General features: G+C 32.5%; 4 protein-coding genes and 1 long non-coding RNA gene across 7 annotated transcripts; 2 read left to right on the top strand and 3 right to left on the bottom strand.

The window, feature by feature from the left end:
- Positions 1-1740: 1740 nt before the first annotated feature.
- Positions 1741-2847, top strand: LOC111639923 (potassium channel toxin gamma-KTx 1.1-like). Its single transcript, XM_023385880.1, has 3 exons — positions 1741-1840; positions 2036-2142; positions 2628-2847. The coding sequence occupies exons 1-3, from the start codon at positions 1788-1790 to the stop codon at positions 2768-2770; spliced, it is 303 nt and encodes a 100-aa protein (XP_023241648.1). The 5' UTR covers positions 1741-1787; the 3' UTR covers positions 2771-2847.
- Positions 2848-4322: 1475 nt separating this feature from the next.
- On the top strand, positions 4323-6083 carry LOC111639915. 3 transcript variants are annotated; one of them, XR_002759176.1, is made up of 3 exons: positions 4323-4535; positions 4952-5139; positions 5216-6083. It is a non-coding gene; the product is annotated as an uncharacterized LOC111639915 (long non-coding RNA). The 3 variants fall into 3 exon arrangements; XR_002759177.1 differs by having other exon boundaries at positions 4325-4535; positions 4952-5123; XR_002759175.1 differs by lacking the exon at positions 5216-6083 and having other exon boundaries at positions 4334-4535; positions 4952-5171.
- Positions 6084-6583: 500 nt separating this feature from the next.
- On the bottom strand, positions 6584-8319 carry LOC111639914 (beta-1,3-galactosyltransferase 5-like). Its single transcript, XM_023385872.1, has one exon. The coding sequence runs from the start codon at positions 8178-8180 to the stop codon at positions 7137-7139; it is 1044 nt and encodes a 347-aa protein (XP_023241640.1). The 5' UTR covers positions 8181-8319; the 3' UTR covers positions 6584-7136.
- Positions 8320-9411: 1092 nt separating this feature from the next.
- On the bottom strand, positions 9412-11285 carry LOC111639919 (acetylcholinesterase-like). The gene is made up of 2 exons (XM_023385876.1): positions 9894-11285; positions 9412-9562 (listed from the first exon to the last, which is right to left on the bottom strand). The coding sequence occupies exons 1-2, from the start codon at positions 11195-11197 to the stop codon at positions 9412-9414; spliced, it is 1455 nt and encodes a 484-aa protein (XP_023241644.1). The 5' UTR covers positions 11198-11285.
- Positions 11286-13700: 2415 nt separating this feature from the next.
- LOC111639910 (acetylcholinesterase-like) lies at positions 13701-16883 on the bottom strand. Its single transcript, XM_023385867.1, has 3 exons — positions 16649-16883; positions 14188-15658; positions 13701-14078 (listed from the first exon to the last, which is right to left on the bottom strand). The coding sequence occupies exons 2-3, from the start codon at positions 15648-15650 to the stop codon at positions 13904-13906; spliced, it is 1638 nt and encodes a 545-aa protein (XP_023241635.1). The 5' UTR covers positions 15651-15658; positions 16649-16883; the 3' UTR covers positions 13701-13903.

Genomic DNA, 16883 nt, shown 5'->3' with positions numbered 1-16883 from the left:
AACTTGTGGCAGGTTTTAGTTTTTTTTTACAACGTTTTCCTCGAGAAATCCTGCACTGAATTTTAGTTTAAATGTATCAAAAAATTTGTTTTTTTTGTCACCAGATGGCGGCACAATACGGCTGGCTAGCGACCAGTTACCTGCTTCCATCTGTTGAGAATAAAAGTAACTATTAAAGTATTATCGCTCCTGTATTTTCATTTACGCGTTTTTGTAAGAGTTCTGTTCTTTTACGAAAATGATGTTATATTAGCAAAAATATAGAATTAATATTTCTATTATTTAAAATAGTAATGGCACATTTATAACTTTTTTTTTTAATACGTAATGTTTAATAACCAGTTCAAGTAATTATCACTATCGCAACCACCTCGATGACTATGTAGGATTTTATTTATTTTTATAAATATTTAGTTTTGAACTCTGGGAGTGATAATTTATTCGTTAAAATTTATTCAGAACTTAACTATTTTAACGAAAGGTTTATTGTTCGTAATTCGGCGAAACCCTTCTTACTGGACACCTCACGACAATGCACATACTTCTATAAGGACATTCGTGGTCACTTATAAAACAAGTATGTGTGTATTACAACTGACTTTTCTAATCCGGACAGAGACAGATGAAGTACAGTAAGTTTTATGTGTCGGCTATTGTTAAAGAACACAATAATTTTCATCGAGTCGAGTTGATAAAAAATTTTTTCTAGTGCCAACTTGGCAAAAAGTATTTAAAAAGAAAAACTCATCTTAACGTTTAACACACAAATATCAAGTTCTAATCAAGGGCATTCTCAACATATGTAAAGTTAGCATCCCCAATTTTGTTTTTCTCAAAGCAACTCTTGCCATTTGTTTGGCGTGCCCATCGTTAAAACAAACGTTACAGTCTCGTATAGATACCGAAACTAAAACAATTGATGACAAGATTACCAAGTATTTACTTCTCCCTGCAACACTTGTTTCGCAAAATAAGATCCTAAATAGAAATGGAGGGCCCGCTTCTTCAACCCGGTCCATTGACTCTTATACCATGTCGAAGTAACATGACTGAAGGTAAGATTAGGTGTTTTCCTGTGTGACATGTCAGTGTGTCACCGATAAATCAATTCCATTTACCAAGTTTCGTGGCAAACCTGATCAAACTCACGACCTGTTTCAATATTTGAAATTGTTAGTCTTTCAAAAAATGAAAAAATCTCCTAATTTTTGCATGTTCAATGAGCCAACTGAATAGCATCTCCATGAACACTTTTGCTTGTCTTCGTGGAAATGCTATTTTTAACGAGCAAACAGCCATGCAACACATGTTTTAGAGCTAGCATTAAAATGTTGAAAGCCATGTGGTTCATTTACGCCTCTCAAAAATCAAATTTTATTTAATTTATAATTTATAAACTGTTTCGAACTGACATCTTCATACTAATTCGTCCGTCCGTCACGCCATTGTCTAGAAATTTAATCGTTCCTTTGCCTTTAAAATGCAAAGTAACAATTATTATATATATCAACAGGGGAGTTGATAACAATATATAACTCTTTGCGCTACTACTTCCGGTGTACTGGATGATTTTATATTAAATACTTTATCTCTTTTTTAAAAAATAATACAATTTTTTATTTGTATTATATTAAATCGAATTGTTTATAGAAATAATTCATCACAACAAGCAGAATAATCGTCACTGCGTTCTGTACTTTGTTCTCTGTACATACGGTGGAAAATACCTTTATTTTTGCAATCACTTAACAAATAAAGCGCTTAAAGAAATAATAAATAATATTCATATGTTTTTTATCGTAATTTTAACGGAAGGAAGTGTGGTGTTTAGAGTAATTCTGTAAGTATATCAGCTTTTTACAACTTCCTTAAAGAAGAGTAAAGATAAGGTCGATATTCACAGTTTATTTACTAAATGCATATCATTTTGTAACATAAATCCGGGAAAGGGACGAGATAAGAACATAGTTTAACCTTGAACAATGTAGATAAGTACGATACGCATATATCCAACGCTCAGTTTGTTACATTACAGTGTCTACAAGACAATACTTTACTCGACGTCAATCGACTGTTACTTCAATACAAAAATGAAGAATATCCTCTTGATGATGCTCATTTTCTCAGCTTTCATCTTGAATGGTGAGTTTACCTGTAAAAATATTTTTCTTGCGGTGTTTCTATAGCTGCTTGTTAGTATCCTTATACACGTATCATTATTTGGTAGAGGGGAATGGCCCATTATATGTAAAATCTTAAGTCCACGCTAGGCTGTACGTGCAGCATTGTAACGTGCAGATGTGTCGGCAGTTTACAATTCATTAGTTTCTAAGGCGTGATTCTGAGAAAGTCATAGGTTTATTTAATTATAAAGCAGGAAATATACATTTTCTTAAGGTTTAGTATTTCATTAATTAAATTCTTTTAAATTTTTCGTGTCGTAAATAAGCAATAGGAAGCGGAATTGATAACGGAGTGAATTGACGTTTCCTCTTCCTTAAACACTTCTCTCTTTCACTTTATATTTCTAAACTATCTTCAATTTTATGTTAATAATTAATTTAAATAAAGAAATTCGCTTAAAATTTTTCTCGAAAAACTTTAGAAATTTTAATTTTAAATTTAAGGGGTGGAGTCGGCGAAAGATAGCTGCAGACATTTAAAACGATGCGGAAAATATGGATTTTACAAGAACTGTTCGGAGTGTTGCAGAGAATTCGGCCACGAGGGAGGATACTGCACCATGTTCAAGTGTAAATGCAAAACATGAATCCTGTAGTTGATTAACATCAAAGCTGTAAGCTGTTTACGAAGTAAACAATAAAGTTTTTTTAAAATTTCTGAAAATATCTTTCAATTATTTAATGTCTTCTTCCGGGTTTATAGATTTCTTTGTATAAAATTTCACATCCTATCTGTATTAAGACGTGTATGAGGCTCCTTATTATTACAACAAACAAAAGAACAATTTAAATTATACCTCAGACAATATACTTTTCAAATTCCTATCTCAGTTTTTTAAAAGATGAGAAATGTAATTTAAATTATTATATAATTTTACGTAGATTTTCTAATTCTTTATGCCTCTATAATTCTCACTCCGTGTTAATCTATTACTTGATTGTATCCATTTTGCTATGATGCTAAAGGATACTTGAGATGTGTAGCTACATTTCACAGCTCTGATTCTGAGGTTGTAGCTTTCGTCTTTGATTATGATAGTGGCGGATTAAGCGATCGCTTAGGTCCCCGGAATACAAAGGGTTCCAAAGGAGCCCCCGACGTCTTAGCTCTCTGTGTTGCAGTTGTAGCTGTACGCCATATTTTGAGTATTTATTAATATTATTCTTTAATTTCAACAGGAAATTAAACTAAAAGAAAAGAAAGAAGCCCTGAGGGCTACAAGTGACGAATATCCTTCGACCGGGCCACCGAGTGTTCCTTGCAAATGTAGGAATTCGCTTCCTGGTTGAATATAAATATTGCAAACACTGTCAAATTCACAATGTGTTTTAATATTTAGAATTGTTAAATTATCTAAAATAATATGGAATTTTCGTATTTTCTTCGTTTTAATCACATAACTGAATAGTAACTCCATGAAGACTTGTCTTCCCTGTTTCTCTTCGTGGAAATACTATTTTTAATAAGGAAAAAGCCATGCAACACATGATTTAAAGCCTGCATTAAAACATTGAAAGCCCGAGATACCATACAATTCATGTGATTTGTTTACGTCTTTTAAAAATCAAATTTTATATAATTTGAAAATATAAACTATTTTAAACTAACATCTTTATACTAATTTGTCTGTCCTCTCACGCCATTCTCTAGAAACTTAATCGTTCCTTTCCATTTAAAATGCAAAGTAACAATTATTATATTTATTAACAGCGAGTTGATAACATATGGCTCTTTGCGCTATTACTTCTGGTGTACTGGACGATTTTACATCAAATACTTTATCTCTTTTTTAAAAAAATAATACAATTTTTTATTTGTATTATATTAAACCGCATTGTTTATAGAAAGAATTCATCACAACAAGCAGAATAATCGTCACCGTATTCTCGACTTTGTAATCCATAAAAACACGGTGAAATTTACACCTTTATTTTTGCAATCGCTTACCAAATAAAGTGCTTAAACAAATAACAAATAATATTCCTATGTTTTTATTGTAATTTTAAAGGTAATGGAGAATTGTGGTGTTTAGTTTACTTCTGTAAGTATATCAACTTTGTACAACTTCCTGAAAGAAGAGTAAAGATAAGGTCGATATTCACAGTTTATAATTACTAAATTAGTATCATATTGAAACATACATCCGGGTAAAGAACGAGATAAAAACATAATTTAAATTTGAACACTGTAGATAAGTACAGTACAATAAGCATATAGGCCTATTCAACTCGTATTCTGTTACAGTGTCTAGGAAACAATACTTTACTCGACGTCAACCGACTGTTACTTGAACGTAAAGATGAAGAATATCCTCTTGATGATGATAATTCTCTCTGCTTTCTTCTTAAATGGTGAGTTTATCTGCAAAGTGTCTATAGTAGATTGTGTGCATACATACTATTTAAAGCCTGACATTTTTACACGTATCATTATTTGATAAAGGGGAAAAGCCTGTTTTATATTATATTTTAAGACCACACGAGTCTGTACGTGCGGCATTGTAACGTGGAGAAGTGTAGAAAGTTTACAATTCATAGTTTCTAAGGCGTGATTCTGAGAAAGTTATAAGTTTATTTAATTAAAAAGGAGGAAATAGTTTTCTTCCTAAAGTCTAGTATTTCATTAAGTAATTTTTTAAAATATTAGTCTCGTAAATAAGCAATAGGAAGCGCAATTGATAACGGAGTGAATTGACGTTTCTTCTTCCTTAAACACTTCTTCCTTTCAATTTATATTTCTAAACTACTTTTATTCTTTTACATTTAAGGGGTGGAGTTGGACAGAAATAGCTGCAGACATTTAAAACGATGCGGAAAATATGGATACTACATAAACTGTTCGAAGTGCTGCAGAGAATTCGGCCACAATGGAGGATATTGCACTATGTTCAAGTGTATATGCAGAACATCACCTTGCTAGCTAATTAAAACATGAAAGCTGTGAGTTATTTACGAAGTGAGAAATAAAGATTTAGAAATTTCCGAAAATATCTTTCAATTATTTAAATTAATGTCTTTTTCTGGGTTTATAGATAAGAAATTTAAAATAATACACGATATAACTAGAAAAGACGATGCATTAACGTTTGATCTTTAATACACAATTATATATAATGGAATGGGCCGTGTGAAAATCGAAGAAAAAGGATAAAGCATAGTAAAGAAAATTCAAGCCAGAAGGATGGAACTTCAATCCCACAAATTATAAATTCAGATACGTGGACTACAAAGACAATCGATGACTATAATGGAAAATGATTGATTAAAGAATGCCTTAGTGTAGGCTACAATACAGTACACTGCATAAGAGGTGAAGAGGAAACTCCAGTCCATAAGATTAAAATGAATTTCGTGACTCTGCACAATACTTTTCTATATTGAAAAGTAGTGGGTGGGGAAGAAAGTCACTTAACACTCCTTGTATAAAATATACAATGTATCCAAAGTCAATACGCTGTTGTCAGGAAGGAATTAGACAAAGGAGGAAGAAGATTTTATTGACATTCCTCGAACAGTTATAAAGTTATGCGCGTTATATGATATGCTGAATGTACATTCTTTATTCTGTTGCAGGGGTGTTAAGTGACTTTCTTTCCCACCCTATACTTTTCAATACAGGAAAGTATCGTGCGGAGGCGCGAAATCAATTCCAATCATTGTACAAGAAAGACGAGTCCATATATTTAAATATAGTGAAGGGTGCATCTAACGTACCCCCCTAGGAAGTTCAGGTTTTAATGAAGGTGTGAAGGCTACAAGTTTGATACGTCATTTGACAAAATTATATTCTGAAATTATCTGAATGACGGTTTTTACCCCCCCCCAAGGGTGTCCACTCTATTTACGATCAAAAAGGTTTGTGACCCTTTAAGAAATATTCAACCCCGAGTTTTGACTACGTTACTTTTGGGTCGTTTTCCTGAAAAGGGGTCACGTTTAAGATCATGATTCTTGTTTACTGTTGTTTAGCTGTGCAGAAGAGGATACTTTCGGGGTTGAAACAGTTAACTGCTTAATATACATTCTTTTAATAAAGGGATCCAGTGGGCCCGGGCCCTCTTATCTTTGTAAATAAATGAAGAAACAATAAAATTGAACGTGACAAGCGCGCTAATTTCCATATATAACTAGTGTTAAAGTTAAGAGAAAATGGGCTTTAGTATTAGTGGAATGAAATCCCTACAATAGTTTTTCTAGAGTATTTAAATATATTCCTGTCAAATTATTGTAGCCATTTTGCTATGATGTTAAAGGATAATTGAGATGTGTAGCGCTACATTTCACATCACTGATGCTGCAGATGTAGCTCCACATCTCTGATGATGATAAAGGAAGCAGTAAAGCACGACTCCACATCTCTAGTGATGCTAAATAATTTTATTAAACTTGTCTCCATATCGCTGATGATGCTGAAGGATGCAGTAAAATATAATCCACATCTTAAGCATCCTTATTTGTCTCTCTTTTCACTTTATCTACCTTTATAGTATTAATTTTATAAAGCAACAAAATGGCCTAAAATTCAGTTAACCGTATAATTCGCGTTAACAAACTAACAAAGCATTTTTGAAAACTTATAATATAACATAATAAAGCTTTATAATCTGTATAATAAACAGTAAGGAAGAGCGGTTAACTGACTTTCGATTTAATTTAATTTAGTTATTGCAATATAAAAATACACTTTTATTATTTCGTAGCTTTCTATGTAATAATTTAAATTAATTTATAAATTATTAACAAAAAAAAATTGACCTGCTCCAAGATGAAAACCGAAAAATCAATGGAGATCGCGAACTACAGTTTGGAAAACACGAGTTGTATATGTTCGAAACTTATGATAAAATTTTAGAATTCTATGGAAATAATTAAAATACATTTTATAGAGAAATATTCTATGCAGTATTATTGACAACACATGAAGTAATTTATTAAATAATTTTGAATTTTAAATTAATTAACTTCATAATAATCGTACGAATCCGTCGGGAGAATTTCAACCTTATAAGTTTCTGGTGCGACAATCAAAGTATTGTTTATCAGTTTTTGGTAATTCAGAATGCTTTTCCACAAATTATTCTTGATTGCGGTTTCGTTCTTATTGATATGAGCAAATATAATATTACCTCGTATCAAATTATCGTATTTATAATTCACAAAACCGTAAAAATGGCCAGCTTGGAAGTGTCCCAAATTGCCACGTGCCGCTAGAAATCCCGTTATGTAAACGTCTTCTATCCAAAATATAGGTTCCTTTAAGTACAGTTGGCATATTTTGCTAGCCACACCGTGGGGCATTATGTACGCTGCTCCAGAACAATAGGGTGGATAAGTTGGATGCGGATACTCCTCATAACTGACGTACCATTTGGATAACGTGTCCCGTTGCACGTCGATAGAAGGCCACAAGAGGCATATAAAATGCGCCGCCTGCCGGTGAATGATGGTTTCCTCCAAATACCTCTGAAATTCGAATATATTGAGGAAGACGTCATCGTCGATTTTCGTGACGTATTTTGTATTGGGGCAGTTTTTTAAACTCCAATCGATTCCGTTTACTATTTTCTCCACCAGATGGCGATAGGAATCGACTGTGTCGACTTGAAGGACGTCACCGTAGAGTTTCCTCTCGTCATTCACCTCTCGCATGAGAACGGGATCGTCGGATCTCCCCACCAAAAACACAACGGCTATTTTAAGAGCGCGACACAAATATTTGTTAGCCCACGTGGCACGAATTAGTCGCCTTCTATTTACGTTTATCGCCGCGCTGTTCACTAGTATCACTGCTAATAAATTCTTATCTAATACGAAACACAGATCGGTGACGTAAATCGGAGGTTCCCCTTCTATTAAACTATTTACGTGCCGATGTTTCCAGTAAACTAGTAAGAAACACAGCGTGAAAACAAGAACAACGAGTAACAATACAATTCTCAAGCCTCTCTTCCTTATCCTACAAAACTTGATTTTGTTCCTGTATATAAAAAACACCATCTTGCACCCCCTTTAAAAACGAAGGTGGGTAAAAGAATTCGAGTCTTAAGTCAGCTTTAAACTCATTCGATTATACAGTATAATTTCCATTCACTATACTAAATTATTATGTAAATTATGCAACAATATAGCAAACTGATCCTTTACATGCCACGTGAACCTTACCTCTTCCGCATCCCGGAGAGCATTAAGCATCGACAATGCTACTCTACTACATTTACATATACAGTGAGGTTATATTTGAATCATTTGGTTTTGAGATCAGTCCAAATATTCCGACCAAAAATAATCTCATTAGCTGCATTTTATGTTTATAATTGCTATGTGATTAAGTTTAATTGTAATTAGGTTAATTTATGGTAAGTTATGTATTTTAATTATGAAATAATTAATTATAATTTTGATGTAATGTATAGTCTATGATGAGAGAGAAGGGAGAGAGTGAGAGACAGAGACAAAGAGAAGAGAGAGGGAGATGAGAGACATAGAGGGGAACAGAGAGGTGAGAGTGGAAAAGAGACACAGAGAGAAAGAGAGAAAGGAGAGAGAGGAAGTGAGACATAGACATACAGAGAGAGAATAGAGAATAAGAAACGAGAGAGGAGGGAAAGAAAAGAAGGGGGAGAGAGAATGACAGAAAGAGAAAAGAGAGGGGTAAGAGAAAGGCAGAGGGTGGAGATAATATTACAAACATAATTGGAATTACATTTCAATATTGCTTAATATTGAGGAGAGGATATTGCAAGGCGATTATATTTAATATAGAGGTGAGAATGATACAGGTGAAATTCGTTTTATTCTTTATTTAATACAGGATCTTTTAGTTAGAATAAGATACATTCCTACATCAATTTACGTCATTTTTACTATTTATCATTATTTTAAATATACATGAATGACATCAAATTCACGTATAATAATCTATCAAAATAAATCCTTCTTCATTTACTTATTTATTTATACACAACTTTTTTGTATTTTTTTAAATTAAAATTAGAATAAAATTACTTACTCGTAATTAAAATGTTTTTATTTTTTCGATTTTACACTATAAAATAATTTGTAATCTGATAGCAGCGAAACACGTGGTCGAGCACGTGTTACAACTGAAGTTTCCAATTTCAAGATTTAAAACGTTATTATATTTTCTTAACATAAAGAAAAATAATTTATTTTAAGTAAGGAAAGATCTTTAAACTCGTTTAAATCATAATCAATTATGAATTATCAATTAATTTTTTTGTAAATTCATCCAAACTTTGCATTTTTCATTCACTTCTGTCTTAACTGAATGGATGTTTCCTAGAGTAAGTGAGAACGAATTACGATCTTCTTGGTCGAATACCTTCCATTCTTCATCCACGTTCGCTGAGGAAGGTTTCCTGCAGAATAAACAAATAATATTGAAATAACTCGGTTAACTGAATTTTGGGTTAAGCTATATATTTATTAAAATAAACGTAATTGACCGGATAAATATAAAGAATACGTGATAAAAATCAATCTTTTTAGAGTTTTCATTAACCTTAAAAAGTTCTATACAATATTGAAAGAGTGACTTTCGTCCTCCTATCATTATATAAGGGTGGGTCAATAAATAACTTGCCAGGGCAATCAGCCATGCGCTTCTTTTAGCTGCTTATTTATTGATCTATCCTTATACTTAAATACATCCTACACAAGTAGTTTACACTTTAAATCTTAAATTCTTACCCTGTTTTTGCAAAAGAGGTCCACATGTCAATAATGCTTTTGCTGAACTCTAATTCTTCTGTTGTGTATTCGTCTTCATTCACGAAAGGCATCCCGAACACAAAATATACATCTTCGCTATGTGGTACTCCCATCCACTTCTTTGTTCCCGATTTGATTCGAGTGTGATTGAACGTGTAATGATATATATTTCGGTTGCCACTCGAAAGTTTCTTTGCTAAATGAATTATGGGACAAGTAACTAAACCATCACCAAATGCCATTATCGTGTTTTTGAGGATACTGTGGTAGTCTTCTTCGGAAACGTCTAAATAATCTTGTTCTATGCGATCGAGAGATTCTCCTTCTGTTTCGTAGAATTTACTTAAAAGGTCTTTGGCTTCTGACTTTTTCAATTTTGGGTCATCTTCGCGAATGAATTCTGGTTTGAGCATTGATAGAAAGAATGATCCTTCGTCGCTGACTTCGCCTATCAGAACATCTACTTCGTGAAACTTTCCGGAATCGATTGCAACAAATGGATCTTCTGGAAGGTAAGGGCTCCCTTTCTGTGGTAGAAAACTGAACATACTTTGCTTAGCTTCGAAGTAATTCTTCTCTGTAGTTGCAATATCCTCAGCATTCACATCTCTCATACAATTTAATAATTCGTTTCCGTTGCATCCCAATTCTTTCGAGATTAATTCAGTTTTTCTAATATTTACTTCGGGATCAACAGCCCAAAACTTATGATAATTGCTCCCACTTTGCAGTATAGCCCTCTTGAACAGTCCTTTCGTTAAAGGTGAAAGTAAATGATGAGCAACTGATGTAGCTCCTACACTTCCTCCACAAATTGTAATAGTGTCTTTATCCCCACCGAATGCTTCTATATTTTGATGTATCCATTTCAATGCCATAACTTGATCCAGCATTCCCATATTTCCTCGTGCTTCTTCGTGATCAAAATTTGCATACCCGAATGCACCTAAACGATAATTAAATGATGCCACGATGACGTTGCCAATTGATGCCAGAAGGGCACCATCGTATACATCCATGTTTGAGGATCCACTGCGGAATCCTCCACCATGTATCCAAACCATAGTTGAGAATGGTTTGTCTTCCTCATTAACGGTTGGGATCCAGAGATTTATATAAAGACAATCTTCACTAATATCTTTTGGATCGCGATTAAGCCATTCTCCGGAATTAAGACTTGAATCTTGCATACAAGATGCCTTTTTCTCTGTAGCATTATAAACATCATTCCACGCTTTTGTGGGTTGTGGTTCTTGAAATCTTAGTAGGCCTACAGGAGACATAGCGTAAGGTATGCCCAAATAGGCATAAACATACTTATCCAAAACCTTGATCGTGTTTCCTGATACTTGACCAAGTGTGGGAACGTCTTGACTCTGTACTAAGCATCCAAATATACATAGTCCCAATATGATTATCGACATCATATGTATTTCTGAAATATAAATATTAGTTTTAGAATTACTTTTAGGTGAAAATTTGAATACAGGATGGCCCAAAATTGAGTTAACCGTTATTGTGTGATTCTGTGAATGATTTGCTGCATCTCTCAGAATAAAAACTCCCACCAAGAATCATATATAAAGTAAAAGGGTTACAATCGAATACCTGCAATCAGTAGCTAAATCGATGGAAATGCACCCAAGTATTGGATGAGGATCCAGAGAAAGCAAAACACGTGTTCACTTAGCAGTAAGCATGTAGTCTTATTCAAATATTTTTAATTGCAAACTCAAAAATACAGTTAACTGACTTTTGAGCCATCATGAATATATCTCTGTTTAGTTTGACTGACCTTCACCAGTAACTTTTTATTATTTTGTTTATATTTCTATAAATACACGCACGGCTAATTCCATTGTTTTCCTATTTTCTAAGTCATTATAAAATTATTATTAATTTTTTTTTCATGTCTAACGGAAAATATTAATTAATAAAAATCTGTTATCAATGTTAAAACAAGCGTTAAAACGTTTATATCTCACGAAATAATCTGTCCATCGCACGACTTTCCTCCTGAATGCCCCGCGCTTTGCAAAAACGCATTTAACAATTGAAAATGTCGATTTTGTTATAGAAATTGATTAATAACGTCTCGTGATATTAACAATTTACTGTCATACAATAAAACATTTACGTGATTTAAATTGTTTTACGAATATAACTGGTATAATAAATTGTTTATACACACGCAACACAAATATCATTGGAAGTTGATGGGCACAGGAGTAAAGTAACCACGCGGCATTTTCATGTTTTAAAACTAAAAATACAGAAACACAACTGTTAATAAAACAGGAAGTTGCGACAGGGTTGAACGTAATTGACGTCATATTACGTATTCACAACATTAAAATTTGATAAGGTACGATATACATTACTATGATTTGCTTATGAATCAAGCTTAAATATCAATCTTATGTTGTTGTTACAACGAGTATAATCGCGTTATAACGCGACATTGGGCTTCTTTTTAACATTATTTACCGCTTTAAGCTTTGAATAAAGCTACGATCCGGGATAAAAACCGCGTTATAATATAATTAACCTCTCTATATCGACAGAATTAATAAATGTATAAATGTAAGTAAGATGGTTAGTTTTTGTCTGTCTGACTGTCTGTCTGTCTATTAATTGTAAAATATAAATATATATATTTGTAATTTAATGAAGCTAAAGATGAGAATTGTTTAAATGTCACATGATTACTTATTGAAGGTAAAATAAATAGAACAAGGTCGATCTGTCATTGAATATCCAGGTTAAGAATGCGAAAGAAGAATGAGGAGTACTTTTAACTTGTTATTTATTCCGTTAATTTATTACTATTATTATTTTTTTATATATAAATTAATTAAAAATTTATAAATACATAATTAACATTAAAATTGCGACAAATGCTCCAACATTGATGTCATTAAAGACGAATGGGGATTATCTGTTTACAGTTAATTAGAAATTTAATTTTAATGCTTCGAATACCTTAAAGTGGCTCACAATTATATTACTGAAATAAATAATTATATGTAAAATATCGGAACTTAATTCAAAATGGTGGCCCAAAAGTCAGTTAACCAAACGATTAAAGGCTCAATTCTCAAGTAGAATAATGTCTTGAAGACATAAAAGTATTTTCAAGTGTTTGAATGAAGTATGATTTTTAAAACGGTTAACTCATTTTTAGGCCATCCTACATTTTATTTACGTGTCTAACTAACTTATGGGACACGCTGTATTATATCTATTCAAGAGAAGAACCATTAAAAAAACTCACCTGATGCTTACAAGATGGAAACGACAGAGCTTCTATGTAAATTCTATCCAATGATTTATATTTTCTCAATAAGGAATGACCACGTGTGTCCGGTTGGATGAATCTCTAAACAGCCTTGAGGTATAGTTGGGTGTGTAACACAATAGAATAATAAAATATAACTTGAAAAAAGTAATCTACCTTAAGTAAACGGTCGAGTTTTTTGATCACGTAAACTTTTATTTAGAATTTGTATAGAATACAACCTTGCATTTTATAAAAGGAGGATAATTTGTGTATATGTGTTAATTACTGTGTTTAATTTTCCTTCATTTGTAAAGAAACTATAGTTCTTAAATTAAACTCAATCACTACATTTAAAATTCAAATATTCTTTATAATTTGATGGGTATGGGAAATTTATTACCTCAAAAGTAAGAAAATATACTCAATTATTGATATTTATTGTGTGTAACCAGAATGGTTCTAAGTTTTTCGAGTAAACACTTTAACATGTTTAAATTGTCGTTTATTGATAAAGGACTTTAAACTAAAGCTACAAGATGATTAACCGAGGGTATAATCTACACGTATAACATTGTATATTGAAGAAAACTTCTTTCATAATTATACAATTGGTAACTGGCGAGCAATGTTCTGAATCGTATTACAAGTATACTTTAAAATGCTTTATATTAAGTTAAATTAGTATCAGGTAGGAAATTTCAAAAGGTAATTAACTCTTAAACATATTATCAGAGTATTCTTTCATGAAATTCTTCCAATGGGTACATCTTTCAACTTCTTCAGCCTTTACTGGATGGATGTTACCAAGAGTAAGTGACAAAGAATTGCGATTTTCTTTGTCAAATGGTATCCATTCTTGTTCCATTCCATTGTAAGAAGGTTTCCTATAAATAAATAAATAAATTTTATTATAATGCTCCAATGTTTTATAAGCATTATAGAGAAAGAAGCACCTCTACATATTGTCCTGTAATTTTGTAAAATAGTTCTTACCCAGTTTTGGCAAAAGAGGTCCATAATTCAATAATCATCCTGCTGAATTCCGCTTCTTCTGGTGTGAAAGACTTCCTTTTGATCAAAGGTCTTCCAAATACGAAGTGTACATCTTCGAAATGGGGTACACCCATCCATTTCTTGAATATGGATTTGATTCGAGTGTGATTGAATGTGTAATGGTATACTGTTCGATTGTATTCAGCAAGCTTTTCGGCCAAGTGAAATATAGGACACGTGAATACCACGTCTCCTATACCTTTAATTGTCTGTTTCAGAATACCAGAATAATCATCGTCGGCTAATTTACCAAAAAAGTGATCAGCAATAGCATCTAGATATTCTCCACTCAGTTCGTAACATGTACCCAAAATGCTCTTTGCATCATCTTTTGTGAAAACTGGTACATTGTGAATCAGTAATTCTGGGTTGAGAGCGGCTACAAATAGGGAACCTTCGTCTTTGACTTCTCCCATTAACACTTCAACGTCATGGAAATTACCATTGTCAACATCAGAAAATGAATCCTCTGATAGAAATGGAGGACTCATTTGTGGATGGAAAAGCATGAATACGTTCTTACGTTTCTGGATTACTTTCTCTGCAGCTGCTAATTTAGAAGCATCCATATCTTGCATACATTTAAGCATATTATGTCTGTCGCATCCTACTTCCTGAGCGAGCTTAGAAGTTACTCTTATATTAAAAGCTGGATTAACAGCAAAGTAGTCAAGGTAATTGCTTCCACTTTGCAAGATTGCTCGCTTGAATAATCTTTTAGTCAGAGGTGAGATTAAATGATGTGCTGCAGAAATAGCTCCTGCACTTTCACCAAAAATAGTTATCAAATCTTTATCACCACCGAAAATCTCTATGTTTTCACGAATCCATTTCAAAACCATGACTTGATCTAACATTCCCATATTTCCTCGAGCATCTTCTTCATTAAAATTTGCGTATCCAAAGGAACTTAAGCGATAATTGAAAGACACTACAATGACATCCCCTACGGCCGTTATAACTGCACCATCGTAAATATTCATATTACTGGATCCAAGAATGAATGCTCCTCCATAAATCCAAACCATAGTGGCGAATGGTTTATCCGGTTTAGAAGTGGGAACCCAAATATTGAGATAGAGGCAATCTTCGCTGAGATCTTTTGGATAACGATCGATCCATTCGAGGATAACATACGGCGAGTCTTGCATGCAGGAAGGAGGTTTTCGTGTTGCATTGTATGGAGTATCTTTATTTCTAAGAGGTCGAGGTGCACGAAATCTCAACTTTCCAACCGGAGGAGTTGCAAATGGTATGCCAAAATATGCGTCAACAGTTTTATTTAGAACTCTTATTGTTTTCCCTATAAATTTGTTGCGGATGGGCACACTTTGGCTCTGAATGAATGACACTAATACGATGCATATTCCTAATGGAATACCGAAATTTGGTGCGATCTTCATCTGTAATTCTGGAAAAAAATGCAGTTTATAATGTTTAATTTAATTTATTTATAAAAATTATACACGTTAATTCATCATCTCAACCACACCATCATGGATGAAGGATGATAGATTTTCTTACAAAAAATTTACATTTCTTATAAAAAATAAGAAAATAGCTCAGACACACAGGACATATCTATTGTGTTCTTCTTATTTTAGTAAAATTTATATATAATTACGTCAAATTTTTTGTTAGATTTCTAAGAATGTTTCGGAGAATTTTCTAATTAATTTTTTCGACTCGAAAACTTTTATTTAATTAAAAATTACTTTTCGAAAACAATTAACACGTAAAATATAAAATTACGCAAGTTATAAGTAAAAAACGTATATATATTATATTATAACAATGACACGTCTTTCTATATTAAATCATTAAATAGAACATTTATGGAAGCGAAAACAATATATTTTTTTTCGAAGAACAATGCAAGAAAATATTAAACTTTCCTTTATTATTTTCTAAAATATTTCCTTTATTATTTTTTTAAGATAATTCGTTGCTGGTAGATTAAATCTACGGTGCTAAAATTTACAAATTGGAAAGAAAACATTAAATTAGAGTTTCACAATTCGCCTCCCCAATTGAGTAATAGAATTTGAGGAGGGCTTCTACCTTTATTTTCAGGCTTTTTAATTAATCTAAAGTGTTATTTTGGATAGGATTTAGGCGGTAATTTATCAACTAGGTAATATTGTATGCAATTTTTTTTTTATTTTATAAAGTAAACACTCCCCAACACTACTACTTCATTGATGAGGATGGAAGCCCCTTAATACTTATACGTGAAACTCTATAATATGATTATAGCTTAAGTCTTCTAGATGATCTTCAGAAGAATATGTGCAGCTGTCTATCCACTTTTTCTGTATTTTAGAGACCACCCCAGCAGAGTAACATAAATTTTAAGTATTAGAACAGAAACGTAAATGAAATTGAGCTTAGAAATGCTTACCTTTAAGTTGAATTCGAATTTGTTGATCGTGCGATGATCCTGCTCAACAATAGAAAATTGTCAGTTGTTCGTGTATATATAAGTAGCAAACAATACATAGGAAACCATAGATTTATTCAGGATGTAATACAATGAAAATAAGACAGAAGAGTTCTATTTTTTAGATGATTTATTGATCAATAGTAACATATATTTTATAAATTAACAATAAAACTAAACGGTAGAGAATTTCCTG

Source organism: Centruroides sculpturatus, unplaced genomic scaffold, assembly GCF_000671375.1.
Source record: "Centruroides sculpturatus isolate CEXI.00-Female unplaced genomic scaffold, Cexi_2.0 scaffold1272, whole genome shotgun sequence".
In the NCBI taxonomy this organism is placed as follows: domain Eukaryota; kingdom Metazoa; phylum Arthropoda; class Arachnida; order Scorpiones; family Buthidae; genus Centruroides; species Centruroides sculpturatus.
This window is presented reverse-complemented; position numbering and strand designations above follow the sequence as displayed.